Source organism: Etheostoma spectabile, chromosome 8 (genome assembly GCF_008692095.1).
Source record: "Etheostoma spectabile isolate EspeVRDwgs_2016 chromosome 8, UIUC_Espe_1.0, whole genome shotgun sequence".
NCBI lineage: Eukaryota > Metazoa > Chordata > Actinopteri > Perciformes > Percidae > Etheostoma > Etheostoma spectabile.
In genome coordinates this window covers 19691935-19716316 of record NC_045740.1, presented here as the reverse complement: position 1 = coordinate 19716316, position 24382 = coordinate 19691935, and the positions used below count along the sequence as shown (strand labels likewise).

Sequence of the window (24382 nt, the reverse complement as noted above, 5' to 3'; positions counted from 1 at the left end):
GGTTTTGTATAGAGTGGGTACGAGAGAAATTGATTACCGACAAGGGTGCTTAGACTGTACGCCTGAAGATACATAAACTATTGTAATGAATAATAAACAAACCAGTACATCATAGCTAAAAGTAACAATAGTTAAGCTTTAAGGCAAGACTGGAAAACAGTGTAGAAAATGACTGGAGAACAAATAGCTTAATTTCCATATTATAAATTAACAAACATCCATAATATTCTTGCGGAAACTAAGTTGTGTTCTGCGTTACTGAGCATTGGTAGCGAGCTTCCTGCTATCGGTGAGAATCTGCTTTAAAGCCAGAGCAGTGAAGGTGTTGTAATACAAACTAGTGCGGTCAGTTAAACGTGTTATTAACGCCGTACCGCAAACCCATGTCAATGGCGTCAATGTTTTTATTGCAAGATTAACTTTTTGTCCTAGCAAACTTTGTAGTTTATTGCTATATGCCAATGTTGTTTTCAATAAAAAAAATACATTTGCACAAACCAAGCCAATCCCCTTTTCCATGTTGATTAGAGCATTAAAATAAGAAAAAATTTGACAAGACATCAAGGGACATTTAGAATAGAAAAAAATTTGTGAATTGCGAGTTAACTATGACATTAATGCGATTAATTGCTATTACATATTTTAATTGTTTGACAGCACTACAACAAACATTCATTTTACCTCTGATTATACCTCTTATCAAAATCCAAGTGAGTACGGCGATACGTTAACTCGTTGCTTTAACTTCTTTTCTATACTCTAAATGCTGTGCTGCTGTTGATTTTGGGTTCTTGTAGAACCAACAACTATTTAATAGAGGGTGATCATTTATTTGAATAGGAACTAGCGTCACAAAACTGGAATACCCAAGTTAGGCCCAAAATGAGCTGGCTGACCCAATAATCTTGCCTTGTGATACAGGTCCCAGGTGGTTAGAGTGCCCATGTTAGTTTTCACTCACCAAGCCACGCTGATGCGTGGGTCCAGGTAGTTGAGCTTTGAGGTACTCAGGGCAATCTGCTTGTTTTCTTCTCTGTCAGTCGCCTGGACCTCCATCTTCAGCAGCTGCTCCTCACAGCGCTTCACTGCTGCCTTCTTCCGCTCCACCAGCCTGACCGAAAACATATACAAAAAGGCAGGTGCAATAGAGTGAGACACCTGTGGTAAAAAACAAACAAATTTTCTTTTATGTGAATTCTTACTCTGCTTTCGTCAGTATACAGCCTAATTCAGAAGATGTTTTGTGTAAAATAACTGGAAGTAGTAGCAAGTATCCAACCTGCAGAAAACCTATGCATCTACCATAAACAATACAGTGAACGTCAGGGCTGCAGCTTTCACTTATTTTAGCAATTGAGTATTCTACCGATCCTTCCATTGATTAATCAAGAAATCAAATAAGACAAACTTTTGATTTTTTAAAAGGTGCTCCAAACAATGTCAAACAATGTTTTTTAGGCTAAAAAATGTGTCGTCACATACAGCCAACATCTCCTCACCATCTGCGAGCTACCTGTCCCTAGAACACAAAGTAAAAAAATGTGGTCTGTGTAGACAGCCCAGGGTCTACAAACGGCAACAAAAACAACCTGCGCCAACCTGCACCACCAAACGTAAACAGTGTTCCAGGGTTCCAGCCAAAAACCGACAAGATGGATTTGAGGGTGGCGGTTAGAGCATGGAAGGGAGGGGGAGGCGACGGGATGATGATGATGAAGAGGAGGAGGGAAGGGCGAGCTAGCCTCATTTTGTTTGAAAATACTTTAAACGTCAACAAGAAGTGACATCACTCAACATCGCTTAGAGCACCTTTAAGAGGAATAGCAAAGAGATGTTTGGCTGAACATGCAATAGGCTGTGGCCTACCCTGCTTAAAGGATATTTACACCAGGCAGTGCAAGAAAAAGTCTAGGAGAATCATTAAAAGATCCGAACAAACCAGCTTTTTCTTTCTATTGAGGTCGTGAAGAAGGTACCTGAAACACCAGGAGCTTCTACCCTCAGGCCACTGTGATTTTAAATGAGGACACTGCCTATAACTGCAACCCCCCCATCATGCACACATCTGTTTATTATTATTAGTAGTAGTATTACTACACAGTTTTGAATGCACAAATTAAAATTTAGGGGACCAAGAAGATTACATTTCAATAAAATGAATTTTACAAATCTTTAAAGAAATGAAAAAAAAAATTGATTGATTGACTGATTATATGTACAGAAGAGGAAACATGTCAGGTCTCTTATAATGAACAACCAATCAGCTAACCAGCTCTGTGTCCTTGCAACATGTGAGTACCCTCATCCACCAAGACCACCTGGTGACGCAAAACCCGGCGGACCCCCGCCGGACTTGGTGGTTGAGCTCTCAACTCAATGAGCAATAATATTGATTTAACATGAAAATGAAACGTTACCTTGTGTCAGGGCCGCTCCATGGACTACGCAGTAATGTTAGACCGGAAGCTTTCTGCTGAGAAGCATTGACGTGATATTGAGGTAAGCTAGTTCTGTTTTACACACTTTAGAGAGTTTTCATTCGAATATGTATATATACACATGGGTTGTTCAGTAGGAGTCCCCCAAGGGTCCATACTGGGTTCCATATTATTTTCATTATACATTAATAATTTACCCGAATACTGTTTACATGTGGATGTCCAGCTTTACGCCAACGACACAAATCTTTATTGAATCCTGAGGAGCAAGCATGTGTTCTCACACACATACAGATATGGCTTAATAGATCATGTCTTATCTTACATGCAGAAAAACTTTTATACTTGTCGAAGCAACCACCTACTATTATGCTTTCTCAATCTGGAGTGTTCTTGGGCACAGAAGAGTTGGAAGTTGTTGATGAGTTTAATTACTTAGGTGTGATTATAGACTCCAGACTCTTTCCAAAACCATGTTAAAATGAAATCCAAAAGAATGAAAATCTCTGCTTAATTTATAAAGTACTACATGGCTTGGCGCCACCTCCGTTGCTAGGGTTTATTAAATACAGACAGACTCGGATCACCAGAGCTGTTGTAAACGGAGACTGTGAGGTTCCCTTTTGAAAAACCTCCTTCAGCCATAATAATAATCTATAAAAAGGTAGTGCATTACGGAACATACTACTTCCAGCTATAAGGGAATGTCCCACTTTGGCCACCTTTAAGAGCCAAGTAAAGTTGTGATTCAGAGCTAACCAAACGTGCAACCACCTTTAACTGTAAGCTGCACTTAATTAGCAGAGTAGAGCATACTAATGAACTGTGTCTCTGTTTTTTACACCTACTACTGTTTTTTGTGTTGTTTTTTCTCTCTCTTTTCTGTTTCTCCTAGTTTTATATGTTACCATGTATATCTTTTGTCATTTTTCATAGATGGAATTATCTTTCAGGCTACAATCTGGCAATTTTACATGTATTATTGTACATTTTCATTAATGTGCATTGTCCTGAAACATTAAATACAATTTTTTAAACTCAAGTTACTTGAGGAATCAATTCAGCTGTAGTCAATGTTGTAAACAGCACAATATTTCACTGTGTGTGTGTGTGTGTGTGTGTGTGTGTGTGTGTGTGTAACTTCACATATGTACCCTTTTTTGTTGTCGAAAATGTCTAAAATGTTTCATTTTTCTAAATCTCACCAGACATCCAGCAGAATCAAGTATTTTTATGTGCACCACTCAATATTCCATTATGTTCTCTGAAGTAAATCCAATATCCAGTGAAACAAACATTTGGCGTAACAGAAAAGCAGCGCTCCATTAAGGATGTCTTACTGCACTGTATTGTAGAACAAACCAGTTTTTCGAATTACCTTTAGACTCTAGGCACAATGACAAAAAAGAACAGCGGGGAAAGCTGATGTTTGTGAGTTAACTGCAGGGCTACAAACACAACAAACACAATTTCATTTTCAAGATCATACTGTACAGTTCTTATAGCTTTAACCTACAACTCATTGTACACTGTGAAGCAGTTGTCTCTGTTGTTTGGAGGCACTTAAACCTGCAGGGTACTGTTGGGGGTGGCAGTAGCTCAGACCGCAGTGCGAAATGTCTTTTTCCCTTGTTGGATCTTCTTCTGCGTTCTATTAGTACTTGTCAATTATTTCTAATCGTATTAATGTCGACAGCGTTTTTTTCCCCAGCACTGTTGTGACACTTACGTTTGCAGCTTGGGGTCTGAGCCTTTGTTCTTGGCCTCCTTCTTGGCCTGTTTCAGCTCCGTCTTTGCCAGTGCCAGCGTTTCTTTTCGAGCATCAATCTGGGTGGAGTGCACAGGGACATAGGCATGTTTTTATACAGTATAAGGGTGTTACCGTTCGCTTCAAAATACCACCGGCAATCATCATCACACCCTGTTAATGTAAGTGCTCATATTATGCTCATTATTAGGTTCATAATTGTATTTAGAGGTTGTATTAGAATACGTTTTTGTGGTTTAATTTTCAAAAAAACATTTTTTGTTGTACTGCACATTGCTGCAGCTCCTTTTTTCACCCTGTGTGTTGGGCTCTCTGTTTTAGCTACAGAGTGAGGTATCTTACTTCTCTTCCATCTTTCTTGGGAATTACACATGTGCAGTAACTGGGTAAGCACTAGTAGCCAGTCAGAAACAGAACGAGGGCGTGCCACGCTAGCAGGTAGGCGAGCATTATAACGTGTGTTACAAAGTGACGCACATTCGTCAGGGAAGTAAAGGCTGGACTACAATAGAGTTTGGAGCAGTTTGTGAACAGTGTTTTCTGTTGGAGATTTTTTAAACCTATAACGTGCACAAATTATATATATATATATATACACACACACACACACACACACACATACATACATATATATACAGTATATACATACACACACAATATGTATATACTGTATATACAGTATTTCACAATAAAAGAACATGAAAAAGCATAATATGAGCACTTTAATGTGACAAATGCCTGTGTCCAATGAACGAAGTCAAGCTGTTCTTACCTTGGCCTGAAGGTTAGCCATAGACTGATCAAAGGTCTTTGGCGGCGCCCGCTGGTGGTTACACAGAATGGCAACTGCTCTGTTAGCCCTGTTGTAGGACAGCAGTTTCTCTGCCAGATTGTCGGACTCTTCGAAAGACAGAACAGTAATTTGTATTTTCACAGGAAACAAATCCCACTGAGAACACATATTTGATCAGAATTATGAACATTTGAAAGACAAAACCATGCTGGTGTCCCTCATGTTATTATTACACACACAATTCCTCCTGGGGTCCACACACAACAACCACATGCCATCCTGCAGATTGGCTCTCAGTGGCAATCCAGAAATGAGAAGAGTGTGTACACTTCCATCTCTGAATCTCTCACACACACACACACACACACACACACACACACACCACACACACACACACACACCACACACACACACACACACACACACACACACACACACACCACACACCACACCACACACACACACACACACACACACAACACACACACACACACCACACACACACACACACACACACACACACACACACACACCCACAACACACACACACACACCACCACAGCAGATTGGCTCTCAGTGGCAATCCAGAAATGAGAAGAGTGTGACACTTCCATCTCTGATTGAGAAACCGAGGCAGCCAATGGGACCCTGATAAGAGTGACACACAGCACTGGGCACAGTATCAGGGTATCTTGAATCACACATGCTAGGAAAGAAAAAAAAAAATATGACAATGATAAAGCCCGGACTGATAAAAAGCTATAGCAGGGGTGATCAACTACATTTTTCCAAGGGCCAGAATCTTTCTAAGCAGACACTCCAGGATTCGAACTTTCTCAAAAAATAAAATAAAATGTATTAATACCTAATGCGTCTTTTCTTGTTTGATAGTTTCACTGTCACTGTAAACATAGAGGCCTCAATGAAGAGAAGGGAGAGCACTGCAGCGCTTGGGAGCACTTTTAAAACTCATAGAAGAAAGTAGTAGCGTTTGTGATGCAGTCAGCTCATAAAAATAAATAAGAATCAAAGTCATTTAAAAATTAAATCATGAACAGGGTGAATCAAGATTGCGATTCTATAAGGATTAACCGTGCAGGCCTAGTGGACAAGTTGACTGTGCAGACAGAGCAGATTGAAATATCTCTTTCTACACATTTATGCCTGTAAACAGGTAAGTGGGTAATAATAAGTATTGACCTTTTACTCTCAAAGGTTTTATTTTAGCCTACTTACAGTAACGCCTAGCGTCATCAGCACCAGTTTCTAATTCTCTGTATCGTTTCCAGTCAGGCACATGTGCTGCACGTTTTAACACACATACCTCAGCTCTACCGTGTGTGTGTGTGTGTGTGTGTGTGTGTGTGTGTGTGTGTGTGTGTGTGTGTGTGTGTGTGTGTGTTGCGGGCATTGCTGCTCAGAATCCCGTCTGTCTTCCAAAATGCAACGCTTGTATCCAAATGAACTGTGCTTGAAGCTGCATGACATTTTGTCTGGTTTATAGGGTGTGCAAACAAATGGATTCACATTTGTATTGCGATTCAAGCTTTACAGATTCAAACTCGATGCATAGAATTCCAAAATCGATTCATATACACAGTATATATACTGTTTATATGTATCGAATTTTATTTATATTCGTTTTCTAATGTTGTGTATACTGTCACATGGTAAAAGTAACTACATTGGCAAACTGTGAATTTACATAGTATCACTTAATTTTAGATCCGCAACACCAAAACTAATCGGAATGTGAATAGAGATGCAGTCACAGGTTTACGCTCTCACTGTGGAATGTTCCCTGCTCAGAAAGCTTGAAATGCTTAATACCAGAATCAGAGATGGTTCGATACCATTTTTTACTTTCCGATACGGATTCTGATGGCTGAACTTGCACTTGAGTATTGATCTGATACCAGTGTGCCATATATTTTATTATGTTTTAACAGCTGCGTACTAAGATCCCTGTATGGATGTGATATGAGTTCTACCATTGTTGTCGGTCTGGCTCAGGTTAAATTCTCAAACAATAAATGCCACAGAACTTTCTTTTAACATCCAGTTTGACAGTCAGTTATAACGGAAAAAGAACATAAGACTCACTTTAGCAGTTGTTGTTTACGCTATCCAACATTAAAAGTGTCGCTTCCTTCCGAAATATGCTTTTAAACAAAAGTTTGACTCGGGTACATTCACAAAAAGACTAGGTTGCATTTTGGCAAGAGTTACGCTTTAAAAAGACAGTGATAACTGTCTAGCTGCTTAGAAATATGAGTCTCTGCTTTAGAATGCGATATGTGTAATGTTAGATTGCTTTATAGTACAGTGAGTGTGTGTGTGGCTTACTGTTTGTGAGTTCTTTGAGCTGCTGCTGTAATGTGATGGAAGCGTTGTATGTCCTGAAGACCTTCGCAGTCAGACCGGGCATTAGAGAACTCAGGTGCTTGTTCAGCATGGCTGTCTGCAATGAGAAATGGGAAAGAGAGGAACAAAGAGAAACAGACAACACATTCCCATCAATGTGTTATAGAACAAATACACTGCAGTCACAAATCCATGAGACTGACTCTTTCAAAACTCTACCACTAGGTGTCACTGTGGCACTGCGCTGTTGCAGTGTTTAAAAGCATCTGTTAATGTACCATAACAAATAAAAAATATACAACACTATCTTTGCCTTCATTATCATCATCATCATCATCCTCCATTCGAGCAGGGAGATTAAAAAAGATCACAGTTCTATTTCCCCTCTGACATTTCCGTAGGTATTATAACAAGTTAGGGCCGTCACAGCCAGTGGTTAGCCATTAACTCCTGTCAAATGGCTGCAGCTTCACCAGAACAGCAAAGAGATGAAACAGAGAGATGAACAGTGTTAAGTGCACACACTAGTGTGAAAGCAAAACAAGCATGTATGCTCATTGCACACATGCTCATATCAGGGGCAAACGCGTGGACATTAGAGACAGATAGCCTAGGCATTTCTTAACATAGATGAAAGCTCTCAGATGTGGAAGGAAACATACAGATGAGCTTGCTGGTGAGCTCACAGCTCTGTCAAAAGGAGAAATTATTCTGATGAGGATTACAATAATGATGTGGTTGGTTTAATCAGAGCAGGGTCAGGACCCGGCTGTCTGGGCCCACAGACTTGTGTGAATGTGTGTTTCACTGCAGGAGCCTTTTAGATAAAAGGATATTCATGTATACACACTTGTGCATGCATGTGCTGGGCACAGGTACACACAAACACACAGAGTTGCTGTCGTGCCTGCTTTGCTAATGAGCAACCTAACTATGCCACTTCAATGCTAAAGCTGGTGGCGGCAAAATCTGAGAGGCAAGTAGCCTATGATAGCTCTCACACCCCCAACTCCTTGGCGTGGCGTACCAGGAGAGAGAGAGAGAGAGAGAGAGAGAGAGAGAGAGAGGAGAGAGAGAGAGAGAGAGAGAGAGAGAGAGAGAGAGAGAGAGAGAGAGAGAGAGAGAGAGAGAGAGAGAGAGAGGGAGTGGGTGTGTGTGTGTGTGTGGTGGTGTGGTGTGTGTGTGGTGTGTGGTGTGTGTCGTCATCTCCTACTAAGGCATCATTCATTTCATTACCACAGTACTAATTTCATCTATAACACAGGATGCTATGTGCTGACTTTTCCATTAACATACTGCAAGACAATTTGTGGTGATGGCAGCTGATGCCAGGGAGAAATATTGCCTGCCTGTTGCCATTCTAAACTAGCTATGATGATGTGCTTTCCCCCCCTTTCTCTGGGTCTAATTTATATGTTCTATGCATCAGTTCCCTGTAAAATAGAAAATAAAAAGGGATGGACAGGATACAGCACAGCAGAGAGAAAATGTAATGTGCCAAAATAAAGAGGAGCGTAGGGACAATGCTACACTGCCGGTGGTAATTCAATTTCTTTTGACTAAGACGTAGTTAAAGAAACCCCTCCGGTTAAACAATTAACCTAGAACTTACAGACAATGGGTTTACTGTAGCTCTAATGATGTAGTCTCTGGAGAGGAGGCTTCCAGACAAACACCTGCATTTTCAGCCCAGGGCAGACCTCAACATTGTGTGTGTGTGTGTGTGTGTGTGTGTGTGTGTGTGTGTGTGTGTGTGTGTGTGTGTGTGTGTGTGTGTGTGTGTGTGTGTGTGTGTGTGTGTGTGTGTGTGAGTGTGGTGATCACCAGTTTTTTTTTTTCTCCTTTAGATTTGATGTGTGTTTCACTGCGAAGTAAAATGTGTAAAAGTGAGACAGCACTTTTACACCATTATTTCTGTCATTAACAACTATGAATGCCTTTGAGGAGAGGCAGTGCTGAAGTGTGCCAAGTTATCCCAGTTTGTACAATCTCCGCGTCTCCCACCTCTTACAGCAGGCTTTTTACCCAGCCTTCCATGTGGCTGTTGTGAACAGCTTTAAAACACTGAGTATACTGACACGTTAACACTACTGAGTCTGCAGGACCATGGTTTGAAAATAATTATTTAAGGTGTGACAATTTCCTGCATGTCCCCCCCCCCCTTTCCCTTGCTCACCTAGTTGTCCCGTCCATTAAAAGGCAGAAAAGCCCAAAAAACAGAATCTTAAAAAAAAAAAAAAAAAAAAAAACTTATTTACATAACCGAAGCTTGAGCCGCAGTGAGCAGTACTGGAGCAATTAACACCATACTCAGCGGCAAAGCTAGTTTAGCTCCAAACACCCCAGAAGTGGTAATATGAATAGAGGTTGGAGTCATTTAACCCTTTAACGCCCTTCCTTTTTCATGTTTTTCATTTAACCTTTCAGTTCTAGTTTTAATTTTTCGATTTAATGCCTCCCACCAAGGGCTGGGACAGTTACCGCGGTCACGTGACGCCTACCGCGGGTCTGAGCTCGTCACGGTCATCACCGCAAAAAAAACCATTGGCCAGCACGTTGTTTTTAATGACATGGAGTCTTTGATTCTCATGACATGGATTGTGTTGATGACTACTGGTCTTACATGGATTTAAGATTTTCTAAACAAAACTTGCAGGTTAGGGAGAGCAACTTTCCCTGATACATAACAACGTACTGTACACAGTTGGGAAGGCAAAGACATTTCTCTGTTCTCAGCTGAGGTAGACACATTGGCCCTCGTTTATGCATACGACCTAAAACAGGCGTAGGACGGGCCGGGCGATTGCCGATTCCAACCCAAAGATCGGCATTTATCAATTTGAACGTAGGCTGCAAAAAAATCCCACATCTGGTCTGAACTCGTGTACGCAAGTTTTTGAGTCAGTGTGGACTTGCAGTGCAGCATATAATTAGTTAAACAGGAGAAGGAGAAGTCATGAGTTCATCACTTATCGGCAATGGCAGATCTGGCTCTTTTAGAAGACCTCTATGAGCCGAGCAACAGTGCACACGTAGCCTACACACACGGGCCACGGTGGAGCGCTCTATCGGATTGATTAAGGGCAGATCAGCGAGGGGGACCCTACTATACACGCCAGAAAAAGTCTGCAATATTGTTTTAGCCTGTGGGGTTCTGCACAACATCGCACAGGAAAACAGGGTGCCATAAATATAGTGATGGAGCCGCTGACCCGATGCCCAGAGAGCAGTGTCCAGTGTCGTACAGCCCCAACTGGGGCAATACGAAGGAGACAGGATATTACTCCTTGCTTTCAAAAGGTGTAATGTTATGTTTGGCAATGATATTCAATACAGGAAACATGACAATGCACAACATTTTTATTTCTTCTTCTTCTTCGTTTGTCTTTTAAAGTGTTGTTAATGGCCACAAGTGAACAATTTCTTTCTGCCATTGGCCGACACATTTCAGCTTGTTTTTCCAGCCCCTCTGCTGTCAGGAGACAGGGTCGGGGTGGTGGTCTAGGACGCGCGCTCTCCCTCACAGCTCACGGTTGCCTGGCTCTGACTCATGAAAAAAACACGAGTAAAATAAAAGACTGCATAAACACTGCTTTGGTGTGTTTATTTAAATATAGGTACACCTACATGTAGGCCTAAGAGATTGCAATATAAGCCTGTATATTACTATTAGGAGTACATATGTAACATACATATGTCAAGGATGTACTGTATAAATTAAATAAACTTCAGCTGAGTCCGATTTACTACAGCAACACTGTTGACCGCATCAGTGATCTATTTCCATTCTGCACACTTTCTACAGCCTTCAATACCAGTGTCCAGGCTGCCAAATAGTACATGTTACTGCAAATGAACCTGAGATATCAGGGTTTCAATCTCCACCTCTTAAAAGTGCCGCTTCTTAGCCTGATTAAGTCTGGCGATGACGTAAAATGTAGGGGCGAGGCCTCACTACCGAGAATTTTGGAAGCCTGTCGTAAGAGGATTTCTGCGCTCATATCTGCGCTGGTTTCTACATTAGGATGCTTAATGAGGGCCATTAACATTACAGCTGCGGTGTTTATAGCTTTTTACTGATAAAGCGGCACAGTTGAATTTGAACCTGCATGCATGTGTCGTAGCCTAAAATATAGTGGCTTATATTGGTAGCAAAAGCAACAAGTTAGCGAACTGCCGACTCTCTGCTCACTCAGCTGCTAGACGGGCTACATGACAGCACACTTTACAGCTCCATCACCGGTCTTCCATCCTTGTCCCATTTCCACACCATTTTCCTCCTCCTCCTCATCATCATTTCGGCCCTACAACTGCTCCTTCCTAACCTCCCCTCACTTGGACCAGCTGTCACATTCCTACTGCTCCGTCTACTCCTCCACATCCCCCCCTCCCTCACTCCACTCTCTCAGTGGCCTGGCCTTTGCGGGTGCCAATCACGGCCTGCCTACAGCAGCCATTACCATTCCACCTCCAACACACCCTGACATTTCTTGACACACTTGAGGGCAGAGAGCACAGGCACTGCACACCCTCCTTCAATTGCTCCATCTTCTCATCTCACTTATATCCTGTCCGGCATCGTCCTTTACCTACCTTTCAGTCTTTATAAACTAACACAAGGTTTGGCGCTCAGACCTACCTCGTGCTTTCTTAACTGCATCCCTTTCTCCCTCTGTTTCACTAACCCCCTCTCCTCCAATGTGACCGTTTATCTGTTGCATATGTTCTAGTCTCACATATGCCAGACCTTCCTTCACAGCGCTGTAGAGGAGGGTCTGGTTAGTAAAAAATACAGCATTCCTTGGATGAGAGAGAAACATGCTTTGGTTTATTAACATTTCTTTAAACCAATCAAAATTATCATGGGCGGTGCTAAGCACCAGAAAGAGCCACGGCCCCGCTGCAAAACAGCCTCAGCAAGGAACTTATTTTGGTGGAACGTGTATGTTCAAAAGTTATTTTAGTCGTGCAACAGAAAACTCAGATTGGACAGATAGTCTAGCTAGCTGTCTGGATTTGCCCTGCGGAGATCTGAGGAGCAGTTAGCAAGAGTCCTCATGAATGGACTGGAATTTAAAATTTCAGCACAAAGAAAGCTGAAGGTGATCTGGCGGAATTTCCGGCGGCACCGGAGCAATCCTGGAAGTGGAATGACGTGGCTCTAGAGCACATACGTTCCGACCTAAAACCCTGTCTCTCGAGTGTATCACAAGACGAGGTATTTCTCAGCAAGCTTAGCGCACCAAGATTACCAGGCTGTGAGCTGCCACTACAAGGAACCTGTATATTGAGTGATTCTGAATATGTTTCCACAACAAGCACAATCTGCTAGTCTTGGGTATTGTCTCAAAGAGACAAAAATGCTGTTGATCTTGTTTTATAGTCTGAGTACACCCTGAGAAGCCCCGCGTCTCCTTGCAGTGGACTAACCAAGTGTAAAACTGCTGCGGTCTGTGTGGCCATGCTGCCTGCAGCTAAAAGAAGAGGTTGAGAGGACGGCAGATTTCGAAGTGTGGAAATTTATCCGCCCAGCATGTTCACTGTCAATTTTCACTGCACAGATTCATTTTTATCTGCCAGAGTCCATCCCCTCTCTCTTTTGAAACTCCTTTTCTGCTTTCAGTTTCCCCGCTTCCAATATTCTTCCCCGTCTCCTCACTTTACTTCTTTCATCTCTCCACACCAATGGCTCATCCTCATTCAATCTCATCTTTACAGCTTACAATTAGGCCCTGCTTTTCCTTTACTGCAGCCTTCTGTCCCCAGAAAACAATCTTTTTCTTCAAACATTACACACCTCAGGGGAGCTTCTCACACTTATTACACATTTTTTAATACAACATTTGCAATTATTCAAAGAACTTGTAAGCAGTTTCCACAAATACTTTAATTTGAACTAAGTCCTTTCTGTTGATACCAAACATGAAGTGTGGCAATGGTTCAAAGCTTAACATCAAGGGTTGCTAATATCACTGAAAACATCTAAAAAGACTGCTAGCAGTTAGTAGTTAGTGAGACACTCACATTAAGGCGGTCAAAGAGGTCATCTCCAGGTTCCTTGTTCACCAGGAACAGTTTAAGATTCTTAAAAACCTGAAAAAAAGGACGCACAAGACAAATTTGATCATGTATTCGTATTGTAAGAACTGGGGAAAGGTTACTCAGGCAATCAGTACCAGTCAATTGACAACATTCAAAATAAATAAATAAATAAAAGATGGACTAATCCAATAAATTTATGGGGGGAGGCCCCATGAATTTATGATACGATATCAGCATGGCATTTATATCACGATACAACACTATCGCAATTTTAAAAACATATGTTGTTCTGCCATATATTGCAATTTATTAACTTTTTTTACAAATTCAAATTATTCCCCCAAAGGAAAACCTTGTCAACATCTGTTTGAGCTAAAAAGATAAATGTCTGGTTTTTTCACCTCAATTTGAAACATTATTCTAGTACAAAAACGTTAAATACTAATCTGCATGTTTCCTCCACCCCTAGCATACAAGTCAGACCTTAAACACCATAAATAACACTTTTATACAAATACATTATAATAAACGTAAGACAGACTGTGGTGTGTTTGTTGAGCTGACTTCATTTGTCCACCTTACAGCAGAGCCAGGAGAGAAATATTGGCCCAATTACATCTGACATTTCCAAATGCACCGTTCCCCAAATAAACTTGCAAAATATGCAAGACACCAATTACCAGCAACAGATGTGTTGCTTTATAAAAACACACTGACATATTCACTGGCTGATTTGTGTGGCAATGTTGTTCCCCTTGGCAAACAAACTGAAAATAAAAAAATGAAGTGCTTTTGGGTTGAAAATGTAAATTGGTGTCTATCTAAAAGTCTTAGAGGAGCTCGCCCTAATTGGTTTTTGTGATGTTTTTCCGTCTGTGGGGGTGTTTAAAAATAAAATACCATTTAGAATAAAAAATAATAAGCTCGCAACTGAAGTACCCAACCAATAGGTTGTGTTTGCGTTTCCCCACACTGGGCTTTTGATGAAGTTTAGCGTTTTTTACTAGTAGTTGGAAATAAGTGGGACTTTTTTAAAACCCTAGAGGATAGACGGGGATGTTAGTCCGCCTAGTTAAGGGGGGGGAAGGCACATGAGCAATGGCTTTTTATTTCCCCTCAGGATACTCCTTCTGAAGAAAAAAGGGTAGGTTGTTTTTTCCATTTTAATTATACTGGAAAATACAGTTTTACATTCCATATCATGTATAGAGGGTTCACATTGCAATTTTTTGTATTTTTTCCCCCGTTGTGCCCTATTGGATTTTCTCTTAGCTGAATTATGCAGTCGGCAAAACATATACGTGCATTAACCCAAAATAAAAACCCCAAAAATTTGATTAATTTTTTTCCCTCTCCTCCAAGTTTGACAATGGGAATGTCTTTTTCATTTTTGTTCCATTTGAAAACCCTGTACTTTAGCACATCTCATGATTCGCTTGGGAATTTATGTGCAAAATAGCAAGTGCTTTTAAATTTTGCTAATGTGTTTGCTTTGAATGCACTTTTGAATATTAACGTTCTGCCCAAAAATAAACATCTGGTATAGGTGTAAAAATTCCCCCCCCCGTGTATTTTTCCTGCCCGCCTCCCCGACGTTGCCCTAAGAAACCAATCACAAAATTAGATCTTTGGAGAAGCATGCTTATTGGCTCCCTGACCTGATGAGATTTTCTCCTTAATTGAAAAATTTGGGCTTTAAAAGGGAAAACATTTCAAATTTGGCAGGGGGGGCCTTTAAAATAGAATTTGGACCCCGCCCTATCAATACTGGGTTTTTCAAAACCCGTCAAAATGTTCTTGTTCACATCCCCAAGGGCTTTTTCGGTTTTCACGAGCTAAAAAATAAGTTTGGGCTGCAAAACCCCTTTATTTATTTGTTTTAAACCATTAGCTCTTTTTCCCCCATTTCATTTTATTTTTAAAAAATGCCCCAATAAAAAAAAGGTAAAGGGAACCAAACCCCTTTTCCTTTTAAATCCCCTTTTTTTTTTTCAAAAAACCCCCAAATTTAAAAATTTAAAAGAAGAAAAAAGAAAAATTTTGCCGTGTTTTTAAATTTGGGAAAATGTTTCCAGAATTGTGGCATAAACGAAAAAGTGAACTTCATATTCAAGGGGGAATTTTTTTTTTGATTCCTGGGTTTAAATTTTAAACAACCCCTTATTTAGTTACCCCAAACCCCAAAAAATAAACAGGGGGGTCTAGATCATAACCCCCAATCCAATTTTTCTCATTGCGGGGTTTAAAAATTCACCAAACGATAAAAATTCTAAAGCAGCCCAGGCACTACGCCACAGGGGGTCCCAAACTACAACGTTCCTGCCCCGGGAAATTTCTCCCTTTCCCCTTTTTGCTTCAGGCTCTGTCGTATGCATGCAAGGGAATTTTTGCAGGAAATTTGACAAAACCAAGGGCCAACCCCAGTTTCCCTTTTTTTATTTGAATTTTACACCCCAAAAAAAATAAAACCCCCCCCCCTCCCCCTCCAACCCTACAACCAATTTTAAAACCAATTTTTAATTTTTAAATGCAACGTAATCTTTATTCTTTTATTTGTATCATATTTAATTTTTAGCAAAGGTTCTGTTTTTTATCTCTTTGCCTTTCTTTTTTTAAATTTTTTTGTGAAACCTTTGAATTTTCCTTGGTCTGAAAGGGCTATGAAATAAAGTTTCATTTCCGGGGGCCCGGGCGGAGAAAAGGGTGTGCCCGCCCCTTTTAAAGGGGGAAAGGTTTTAAACCCAAGGCAACCCCCTTTCCCGCTGTCCCTTATTTTTATTGCCCCAAACGCTGTCGGGTGGGGTTTTTATGAAAAGGGGAAAACCCCAAATTTTTAAAACGTTTTTAACCCATACCCCTGTTTAATCAAAAACCCGCCCAAAAGGGCCTTTTTTTGTTCCCTTTGCCCCCTCCCGGGGCGGTTTTTCCGGGGCCCCCCCCCCCCCAAATTGGGGAAAAATTTAGAGAGGCCGCGCTCTAGGTTTTCTGAAAAGTATTTTTAACGAAAGGGGGTCGGCTTTTTCCAAAGTGGGGTTTTATCGGTACCCAACCCTAGCACGGGGGTGCTTTTTTGTGCTTTTTGTTCCTTTACCTTTCGGATTACGGGGGCCCCTTTTTGTAGTAGCGAATTTGGGGCTTTACCCCGGGGAATCCCAATTTCCCAACAACTCGGGCCCTCCAGTTTTTCCCGGGGTTTATTTGCTCACCTAGGGGAGCAGCAAACCCAAAATGTGTCTGCCCTCTCTCCCTCTTTCCCTTTTCATTCCCCCTCAGGGCCAACTTTTTTGGGGCCCAAAGGCCAATGAACAAATCAAATCCCCAATACTCTCCCAAACACCCTTGCCACGTACCGGGGGAATTTACCGGGGCCATCAAGACTCAAGAAAAAAATCAGATCCAAAAACATACCACAACAAAAATAGAAACCCAAAAAACGGATATTTAAAAAAAACGAGAAAGAATCCCAAATTTTAAAAACCTTTGGCAGGCCAAAAAAAAATCACAAAACTCAAACTATCTTTCACTTTAAGGGGACCAAGATAATTGCTTGGCCCCCGCTGGAAGAAAATGCCCTTTTACAATCATTTATCCCCCATTTCAAAAGATCGGATCCAGTTATGTAGAAGACGAAATGGGAAAAACATTGATTTATTTTAATTGTTTATGGCTTTTTGTTTTTAAACCTAAACACAAGGAAATCGTAGAATTTTCAGATTTTTTTCGAGCTTGGGGGTGTAAACAAATTTTAAAAAATGTTTTCCAAAGCTGCCAAACTTTACGTAAAGGGGCTGAGTTTTTTCCCCGGCAATGGCCAAAAAACCGACCTTTTCTATTAAAAGAGGGCCCACAGCTCTTTGTCTTGTCCCCTCTTTTAGATTTTCAGATCCTGGGTTTTACTGGTTTTCGGGTGTTGGCCCGAAAACTTCAGCTTCCCAGCAAAATGTTTTCCCCAGTCCTTTTTCCCCCCTTTTTTTAGGAAGAAATAGGGGAAAGATGGAGGGGAGAGGGTAGACAAACCGAAAGCAACAGTGAGCAGGAAGGGGAAAAGTGAAGAAAGGTAGACAGTGAGAAGGAAGGATAACAACAGGGGAACAGCAGAGAGAGGAAAGAGGAGAAAAACAAACATGAAACAAAGAACTACAGAAACAGAATGACAACATAAAGGAATTTTGTTACATTAACATTATTCAAAATGGTAATCATGACATGAATGCAGGCTGTTATATCACTCTATATAACTTTAATGACAAAATGTGCTTATGACTTTTTTAACACACACACACTATATAAATAGTCAAATTTTGTCCTAAAACACATCGCTGACATCGCTTACAGAACTTTTAAGAGGTAAGCAGTTGAGTACAGAGGCTGCTATGGCAACACTTGACTGGTGGTGCATGCAGGTGCCTTCAGGAAGGTTAGGTGAGTTTATTGATTAACTGTTAAAGTTAAACATTTGAGTTTTGTAAAGCCACACAACCAAACACTGACAGAGTCTGCCCGTCCGCATACTAAAACAATATATATGTAGGAGCATTTCTTGCCTGTTTGCAGCAGACTAGCAGGCTACCTTGAGTTTAGAGTTGGCATTGAGCATGATGTATTTAATGGCCCCCTGGATGTTCTCAGTCCAGCTGGCCAGCCATGTCACAGAGTTGTCATGTCGAACCTCCTTCCAGCGGTGACCAGCAGGAGGCACGGGGACACGGGATTCTCTGTCAATAAAAAAAACAGACTAGGTTAAACCTAGTATATGGCTGGACCGTGGTATGGTCAATGTGGCAAATTGTTCCAGGGATATTTAGAGAGGTATAAAATGTGAATTCCTGAATGTTAAATGTTCATCTGTATCATGTGTTTGCTGCAAACTGAAGTAGCATATTGCATGGCATGGATACATTTAAAAGAAAAAGATAATAAAGATATGTTTGAGACAAATAATATAGGATAGCTTTTCAATGTAATCATGCTATTTTAATTGTTAGTTCTGAATTACTCATCTAAAGTGTTAGTGTAATTAATGTTACTTTGATAAACAGACCGGACCAAGGTTGCACCCCATTGCAATTATGAACTCAAGGTCTCAAGAAGCTGCAGGATGTTTTATGGACAAACTTTAACCTACATCTAGTTCATTTACTCCCACCTTACGACATCACGCTCAGCTCTATTTGGTACATTGGAAACTGAAAAGTCCCACTGGCAATGGTTTCCTGCTTTATATTGCAGCAAACGTTTAGCTCATTCAAATAATGATCCCTATGAGCTAAAACGTTCTGAGGGCTCCGTTTTTTTCTACTCTCGGTTAAGTCTTACACAACTCTAAGTCGGACTTCTATGATTGGTCATCTTCTCCAGCCTGGCAGGACTTTAGTGGGGGTTTTTTAAGCTACTGCTACATTGTCGCATGTAGCTGCATGCGAACAGCAGTAAAAGATGTCATCTTGGCTGCCAGTGTTGTTTAATTCTCCCCAATTTTAGGTCACATTACTGTTGAACATGTCCAATTAGGCAGTGTTTGGTTTAGAAGTCTTTATCTGCGATTTACAACGGAAGAAAGGAGGGGGCCTTAAAGAGACAGGCCGTCCAACAGCTTTTTAACATTAAAGCATGTAAAAATGTACTAGTACAAACACAAAATACAAGTACAAACCTGAAAAATGCAATATAATGGTGCCCCTTTAAAGATGATTTTTTTTTTTTTTTTTTTTTTTTTTTTTAATGTGTAGGCCAGTTTATTGTTCACCTGGTTTTCTGCAGCATTCACAACATTGAAGTACAGGCTACTGCATCCAACAAAGGCCCAAGCCTTCTAAACATAAATGTAGGACACCAGTACCAGAAATTGATACTTAAGTTGTAATCTCCGTCTATGTCAGATAAATTAAAGTACAAACTCTCTCAGTATGCCAGGCTACTGAGATTGAAAATGTCATGTATAACTATGATTCCTGAGTGATATACTGCTTTAACATACCATATTTCTTAGGCTCCCTAGAGAAAACATTCATTTTGTCAAAAAAAAATTCAAACAGTGCACCATCTGTAGCAGTGTATTACCGTTGCCTGTGCAGCTGTCAATATGGAAATGCGTTGTTGCATGGTAAGATAAATGGAAAAGTTCATTTTGAAGCTAGAAGGTCACACCAAGAGGTGTGACAACTGGGCTTTTAGCAGCTAGGGTGATGGAGTTTTAGTAAATCCTGCTTTTCGTCAGGCCAGCCTTTACTTAGGACATTACTACACTGACACACATCTCTGTATATGGTTTGATTCCTTTGGCCCACTCTCACCTGCTGCAGTTGATGATGACGTCCTCTGGTTGGATCCTTTTCTTCAGCATGCCTTGTTTGGGATGCTCGCCTCTACCCCGGAACAGCCCGGGAGGCTCAATCTTAAAGTTGCCGATGCGCTCTTTGTGGTGATCTAGCAGGCAGTAGCCGTACTCATCCACTATCTTCTGGTTGGCTTCTTTCAAAACCTACAAAAAAAAATAAAAAAAATAAATCAGGTTTATTGCCAAGTAAGTGCTTCCAAGAAATTTGCCTTGGTGGTTGTAGCTTAGATAAACACACATATTGAACATGGATATGAAATAAACAAATATATATACACAAAATAGCTGTTTAACATAAGAAAAAAACCCTGAATGGATTTAGTGCAGAATGTGCAAATAATATGCGCAATGGGCAGGTGTACAGTATAGTCCAGGATGAAGGTTAATGCAAAGTGTAGTGTCTAGGGGTGGCAGTGGGGTTATGGGGCTGCAGAGGGGGGCGGGTGGTAGGAGGGGGCATTTTATAAAAATTCAGCATAGAAAATCTGCTTAGAATTAAAGGAAATATTCGATAGAACAATACAATGCAATTCTGATAAATAAAAGCATCACATTAATTAATAATTTCACTTGTTTTCATTTGAAACTAATTGAATATCTGAATACAATACGCATTTTTTATAGGCTCAGTCTACCACCAAAAAAAATTAATTCCAGTGCTAGTTCCATGGTATTAGAATTTTGGATAGTCATCACGGAATCATTAATTGGTCATGTGACAAGGGCTGGGAGGATTGGAAAAAGAAGCAGCCAAGTGACAGTGCTCTGATCCAATTGAAATCAAAACTGTCAGATGGACAGCGCTTTAGCCTAGTGGATTGGCCCCCTTAGAGCACTGCTACAAAACAATAATTTGGAAAAAAATAAATAATGATCCAGAACCAGAATTATCCATGCTGACCTTCTTTAGACAGACACAGGAAGAAGAAGAGTAGCAGTTATGGAGACAACAAAATAATAGCAGTCCAACATCACTAACCTTATAAATCATATATTTTGGTAGAAGTGATATTTCTACATGGCAAATAATTTACTAGTAAGTGTTGTAGAGTCATAGAAAACCAACAGACCCAACAGTCATGACATGCATGCTGCTCTTTCTGTGTATTTAATCTGTAATTGAAAGGGGCATGTTCAAAATAATAGTGTTGTGTTCAATTAGTGAAGAGATTTATTCTGTGAAGAAACAGGTGTCAATTATGGCCGATATTTAAGGAAGGAAGCAAGCAAATGTTGTTCATGCTGGTTATATTGCATTTCACACAGAAATACTCAGCAAAATGGGTTGTTCCAGACATTACTCTGAGGAACAGCAGACTTTGATTAAAAACTTGATTGGAGAGGGGAAAATATATAAAGAAGTGCAGCAAATTATAGGCTGCTCAGCCAAAATGATTTCAAATGCCTTGAAATGGCATCTAAAGTCTGACCGACGTGGGAAAAAGGGTCAACTACCATTCGGATGGACCAAAGAATAGCCGAAATGGGAAAGGCTCAACCAATGATCAGCTCCAGTAAAAACAAAGACGACTTAAAGTTACCTGTGAATACTGTCACGATCAGAAGAAGGCTATGTGAAACAAAGCTATCAGCTAGAAGCCCCCGCAAAGTTTGCCAAAGGACACATTGACTGGCCAAAGGAGAAATGGTGCAACATTCTGTGGACTATGAGAGCAAAATTGTTCTTTTTGGGTCTAGGGGCCACAGACAGGTTGTCTGATGACCCCCATGCACTGAATTCAAGCCACAGTACACGGTGAAGACAGTAAAGCACGGTGCTGCAAAAATTATGTTATAGGGATGTTTCTCATACTGTGGTGTTGGGCCTATTTATCTCATACCAGGGATCATGGATCAGTCTCAGTACATCAAAATACTTGAAGAGGTCATGTTGCCTTATGCTTAAGAGGAAATGCCTTTGAAATGGGTCTTTCAACAAGACAATGACCCAAAACATACCAGTAAGCGAGCATAGTCCTGGTTCCAGATGAACAAGATTGATGTTATGGAGCGGCCCGCCCAATCCCTGGACCTCAATTCCATAGAACACTTGTGACATCAAAAATGCTGTTTCTGAGGCAAAATGTAATGCAGATGAATTGTGGGATGTAGTTCAATTGTTCTGGGTTGGAATACCTGTTCACAGGTGCCAGAAGTTGGTCGACTCCATGCAACCCAGATGTGAAGCAGTTGTCAGAAATAATGGTTATGCAACTAAATATTAGTGCAGTGACTCAAAGTAAAGCAAACCTTTGAGACATTTTTCATTTTATACAGTAAATGTTTGAGTTTGTAAAGAAAAATGCAAATACAGCTATTTATTTGAATAGCCCAATATTCTTTTTTCTTCAAAACTCCATCAATTTGTCGTGTTTTGATTTGGAATTGAATGTGCAGTGTTCCCAATGCATTGATATTATGAAATGAAAAGCTATTCTAAGGATTTGAGCATTATTCACTTTTTTTAAACACACTGCTATTGTTCTGAACCCTGAACTATACATGCACCGTAAAAAAGCCTGAATCTTACCAGTTTCTCCTCCTTGGTCATGTTTTTCCTGGCCTCCACCTTGGCTTTATGCATGGCATGGATCTCTCCAAAGTCACATTTGTCAAGATCTTTAATCAGTGACCTCTCCTCATGGGTCATTTCCTAATTACACACAAACCCACACATTACACACTGAAGGGTGATACCTTATTAAGTATGGGATTTTTGTAAGCCTCTATCTGCATAAAACAGAGGTATCCGTTAGTGATAAAAAAAAGATTAGTATACAAGAAAATTATTCAGCATCAATTTCAATGAATTAATCTATTCAGTCATAAAGCATGTGATGGGCATTAGTTTTATGACATTTTACAGATCCAACATCCATTCATTTTCCACTGCTTACCCAAAGCCAAGCAAATCAAATATATTAAAACATTCTTAAATTAATCTATAATGAAAATTATTGTTAGTTGCAGCTTGGAATGCCAGAATAACTTGCATAAATTATGGAAATTACATACATCTTTTTTTATCCACAGTTCAATGGTTATTCAGAGTTGGGAAATACTGATGAAACCAAATTGTCAACTCAGAAATTCAATGTTGATCACAAAAAGCATGCACCTTCTGTCGGAAATCCCGGCAGAACGAGAGCAATCCCGGAAGTGGAACAACGTGGATACGTAAGGGATAATGTAGAGCGAGGCGGTTGTTATAGCGAATACAACGCCGACAGGGTGAATTTATTTGGTTTCCTTTTTTGACAGCTACTGCATGTTGACACACCTGTAAGTTAACGTTAAACATATTGCAATGTAGCTAAGCTAACACACTGGCATTGTTGTCCCCACGGCTGTCATAGACATTAAGATGTAGCGATAGACGTTCACCACACCTGCTGTTATTGCTTGAATTGGAGAACAGAAGTTGTTCCACGTTTTGCCACAGCTGATAAATTATCCGGACTTCTTTCCGCAGATTGATAGCTGTCCTCCCGAGTTAACAGAACTGCGTCTATGGCAACGGTGTGCTATAATCAACGGTCTGTTATCAAGAAACTAACTGCCCGCATTACATTAGAATTCAACCAAGCCATGTAATAAAGACAAATAGCACACTATACAATAATGCATTATATATATTTTAAAAAAAAACACAAATAAGGGGCTCATGAAGGCTGAGTGGACAGAAAAAGAAAAAAGTGATATTGTTATGAAAAGCCAGAGTATAGGCCAATTCCTCTTAAGAAGGCCACTGCCAAGCGAGCTTAACAAATGCAGCAGCACACTGAAGGCAGCAGCAGAGAAGCTGTGTTTCAACTATAATTGTCAACTTTCTAAAGTTATTGCACACAGGGTCTCCCCATCAAAGAGGTCACCAACAGGGCAGCAATTCAGTGGAGGCTTTATGGTTCGTTCATCTTGGAAAGTGTCTGGTGCTCAAATGTAACCCGACAACATGAGGGGCTTTTTAAATGAAGTCAGGCAAGAAAGCTATTGCAGAATAAAAATCTAGTCATATTGGCCTTGAGAGTCAGAAAGTAACAATAATCAATGAACAGGGGTTTCTCTGAGCAGGAGATCGTGATCATTGTCTTCACGCGCCGTGACAGCAGTGCTCATCGCAAACAGTGACACTAATAGCTCATAAAAACATATACAGTAGATCACAGTATAAGAAAGAATTGTAAGGGTTAATCATATGACAAACAGAAGGTGCATCTAACCTGAAGACATCCATTAAGGATAAAGAGAAGGACTTATCTATCAAGCTTTTCAGAGTCTTGATAGTCCAGCTTGGAGATGAGATGCAAAAACATACCGCTCGATCAACACACGTGCACGAACACACACCTCTCTCACTCTGACACTGTTCGGGCACGCAGTCAGTTTGCGTGTCTAAGCATGACTGACACCCGACAGTGGGCGGGCACTGAGGGCAGTGAAGCGAGAAGAGTTTTTTCCGGCTATAATAAAACAATTTAATTGGATTTGTTCATATGCAGGGGAGCTTCTTGTATGAATTAGCATATCAATGCCTTCGCACAAATCGTATTTTCAAGTGCATTGAGCACTAAGCAGCGCAAAATTAATTCTGCATGATATGCCTTGGGGCTTGGCACTGTCTTTTCTCTATACAGAGGACA

General features: G+C 40.5%; 2 protein-coding genes across 4 annotated transcripts in view; both read right to left on the bottom strand.

Annotated features, from left to right (window-relative positions):
* LOC116693755 (mixed lineage kinase domain-like protein) overlaps positions 1-24382 on the bottom strand; it is a 525120-nt gene that overhangs the window by 201056 nt on the left and 299682 nt on the right. The gene's annotated exons all lie outside the window — the stretch shown is intronic.
* Positions 1-24382, bottom strand: part of zgc:173742 (DNA topoisomerase 1) — a 37706-nt gene that overhangs the window by 629 nt on the left and 12695 nt on the right. Inside the window, exons 10-19 of the mRNA XM_032522267.1 lie at positions 22273-22395; positions 19699-19886; positions 17972-18120; positions 17282-17365; positions 16497-16606; positions 13388-13456; positions 7346-7460; positions 4979-5106; positions 4168-4265; positions 962-1111 (exon numbers count right to left, since the gene is read on the bottom strand). Of these exons, the coding sequence (XP_032378158.1) occupies positions 962-1111; positions 4168-4265; positions 4979-5106; positions 7346-7460; positions 13388-13456; positions 16497-16606; positions 17282-17365; positions 17972-18120; positions 19699-19886; positions 22273-22395 (1214 nt within the window). The remainder of the gene's footprint in view (positions 1-961; positions 1112-4167; positions 4266-4978; positions 5107-7345; positions 7461-13387; positions 13457-16496; positions 16607-17281; positions 17366-17971; positions 18121-19698; positions 19887-22272; positions 22396-24382) is intronic.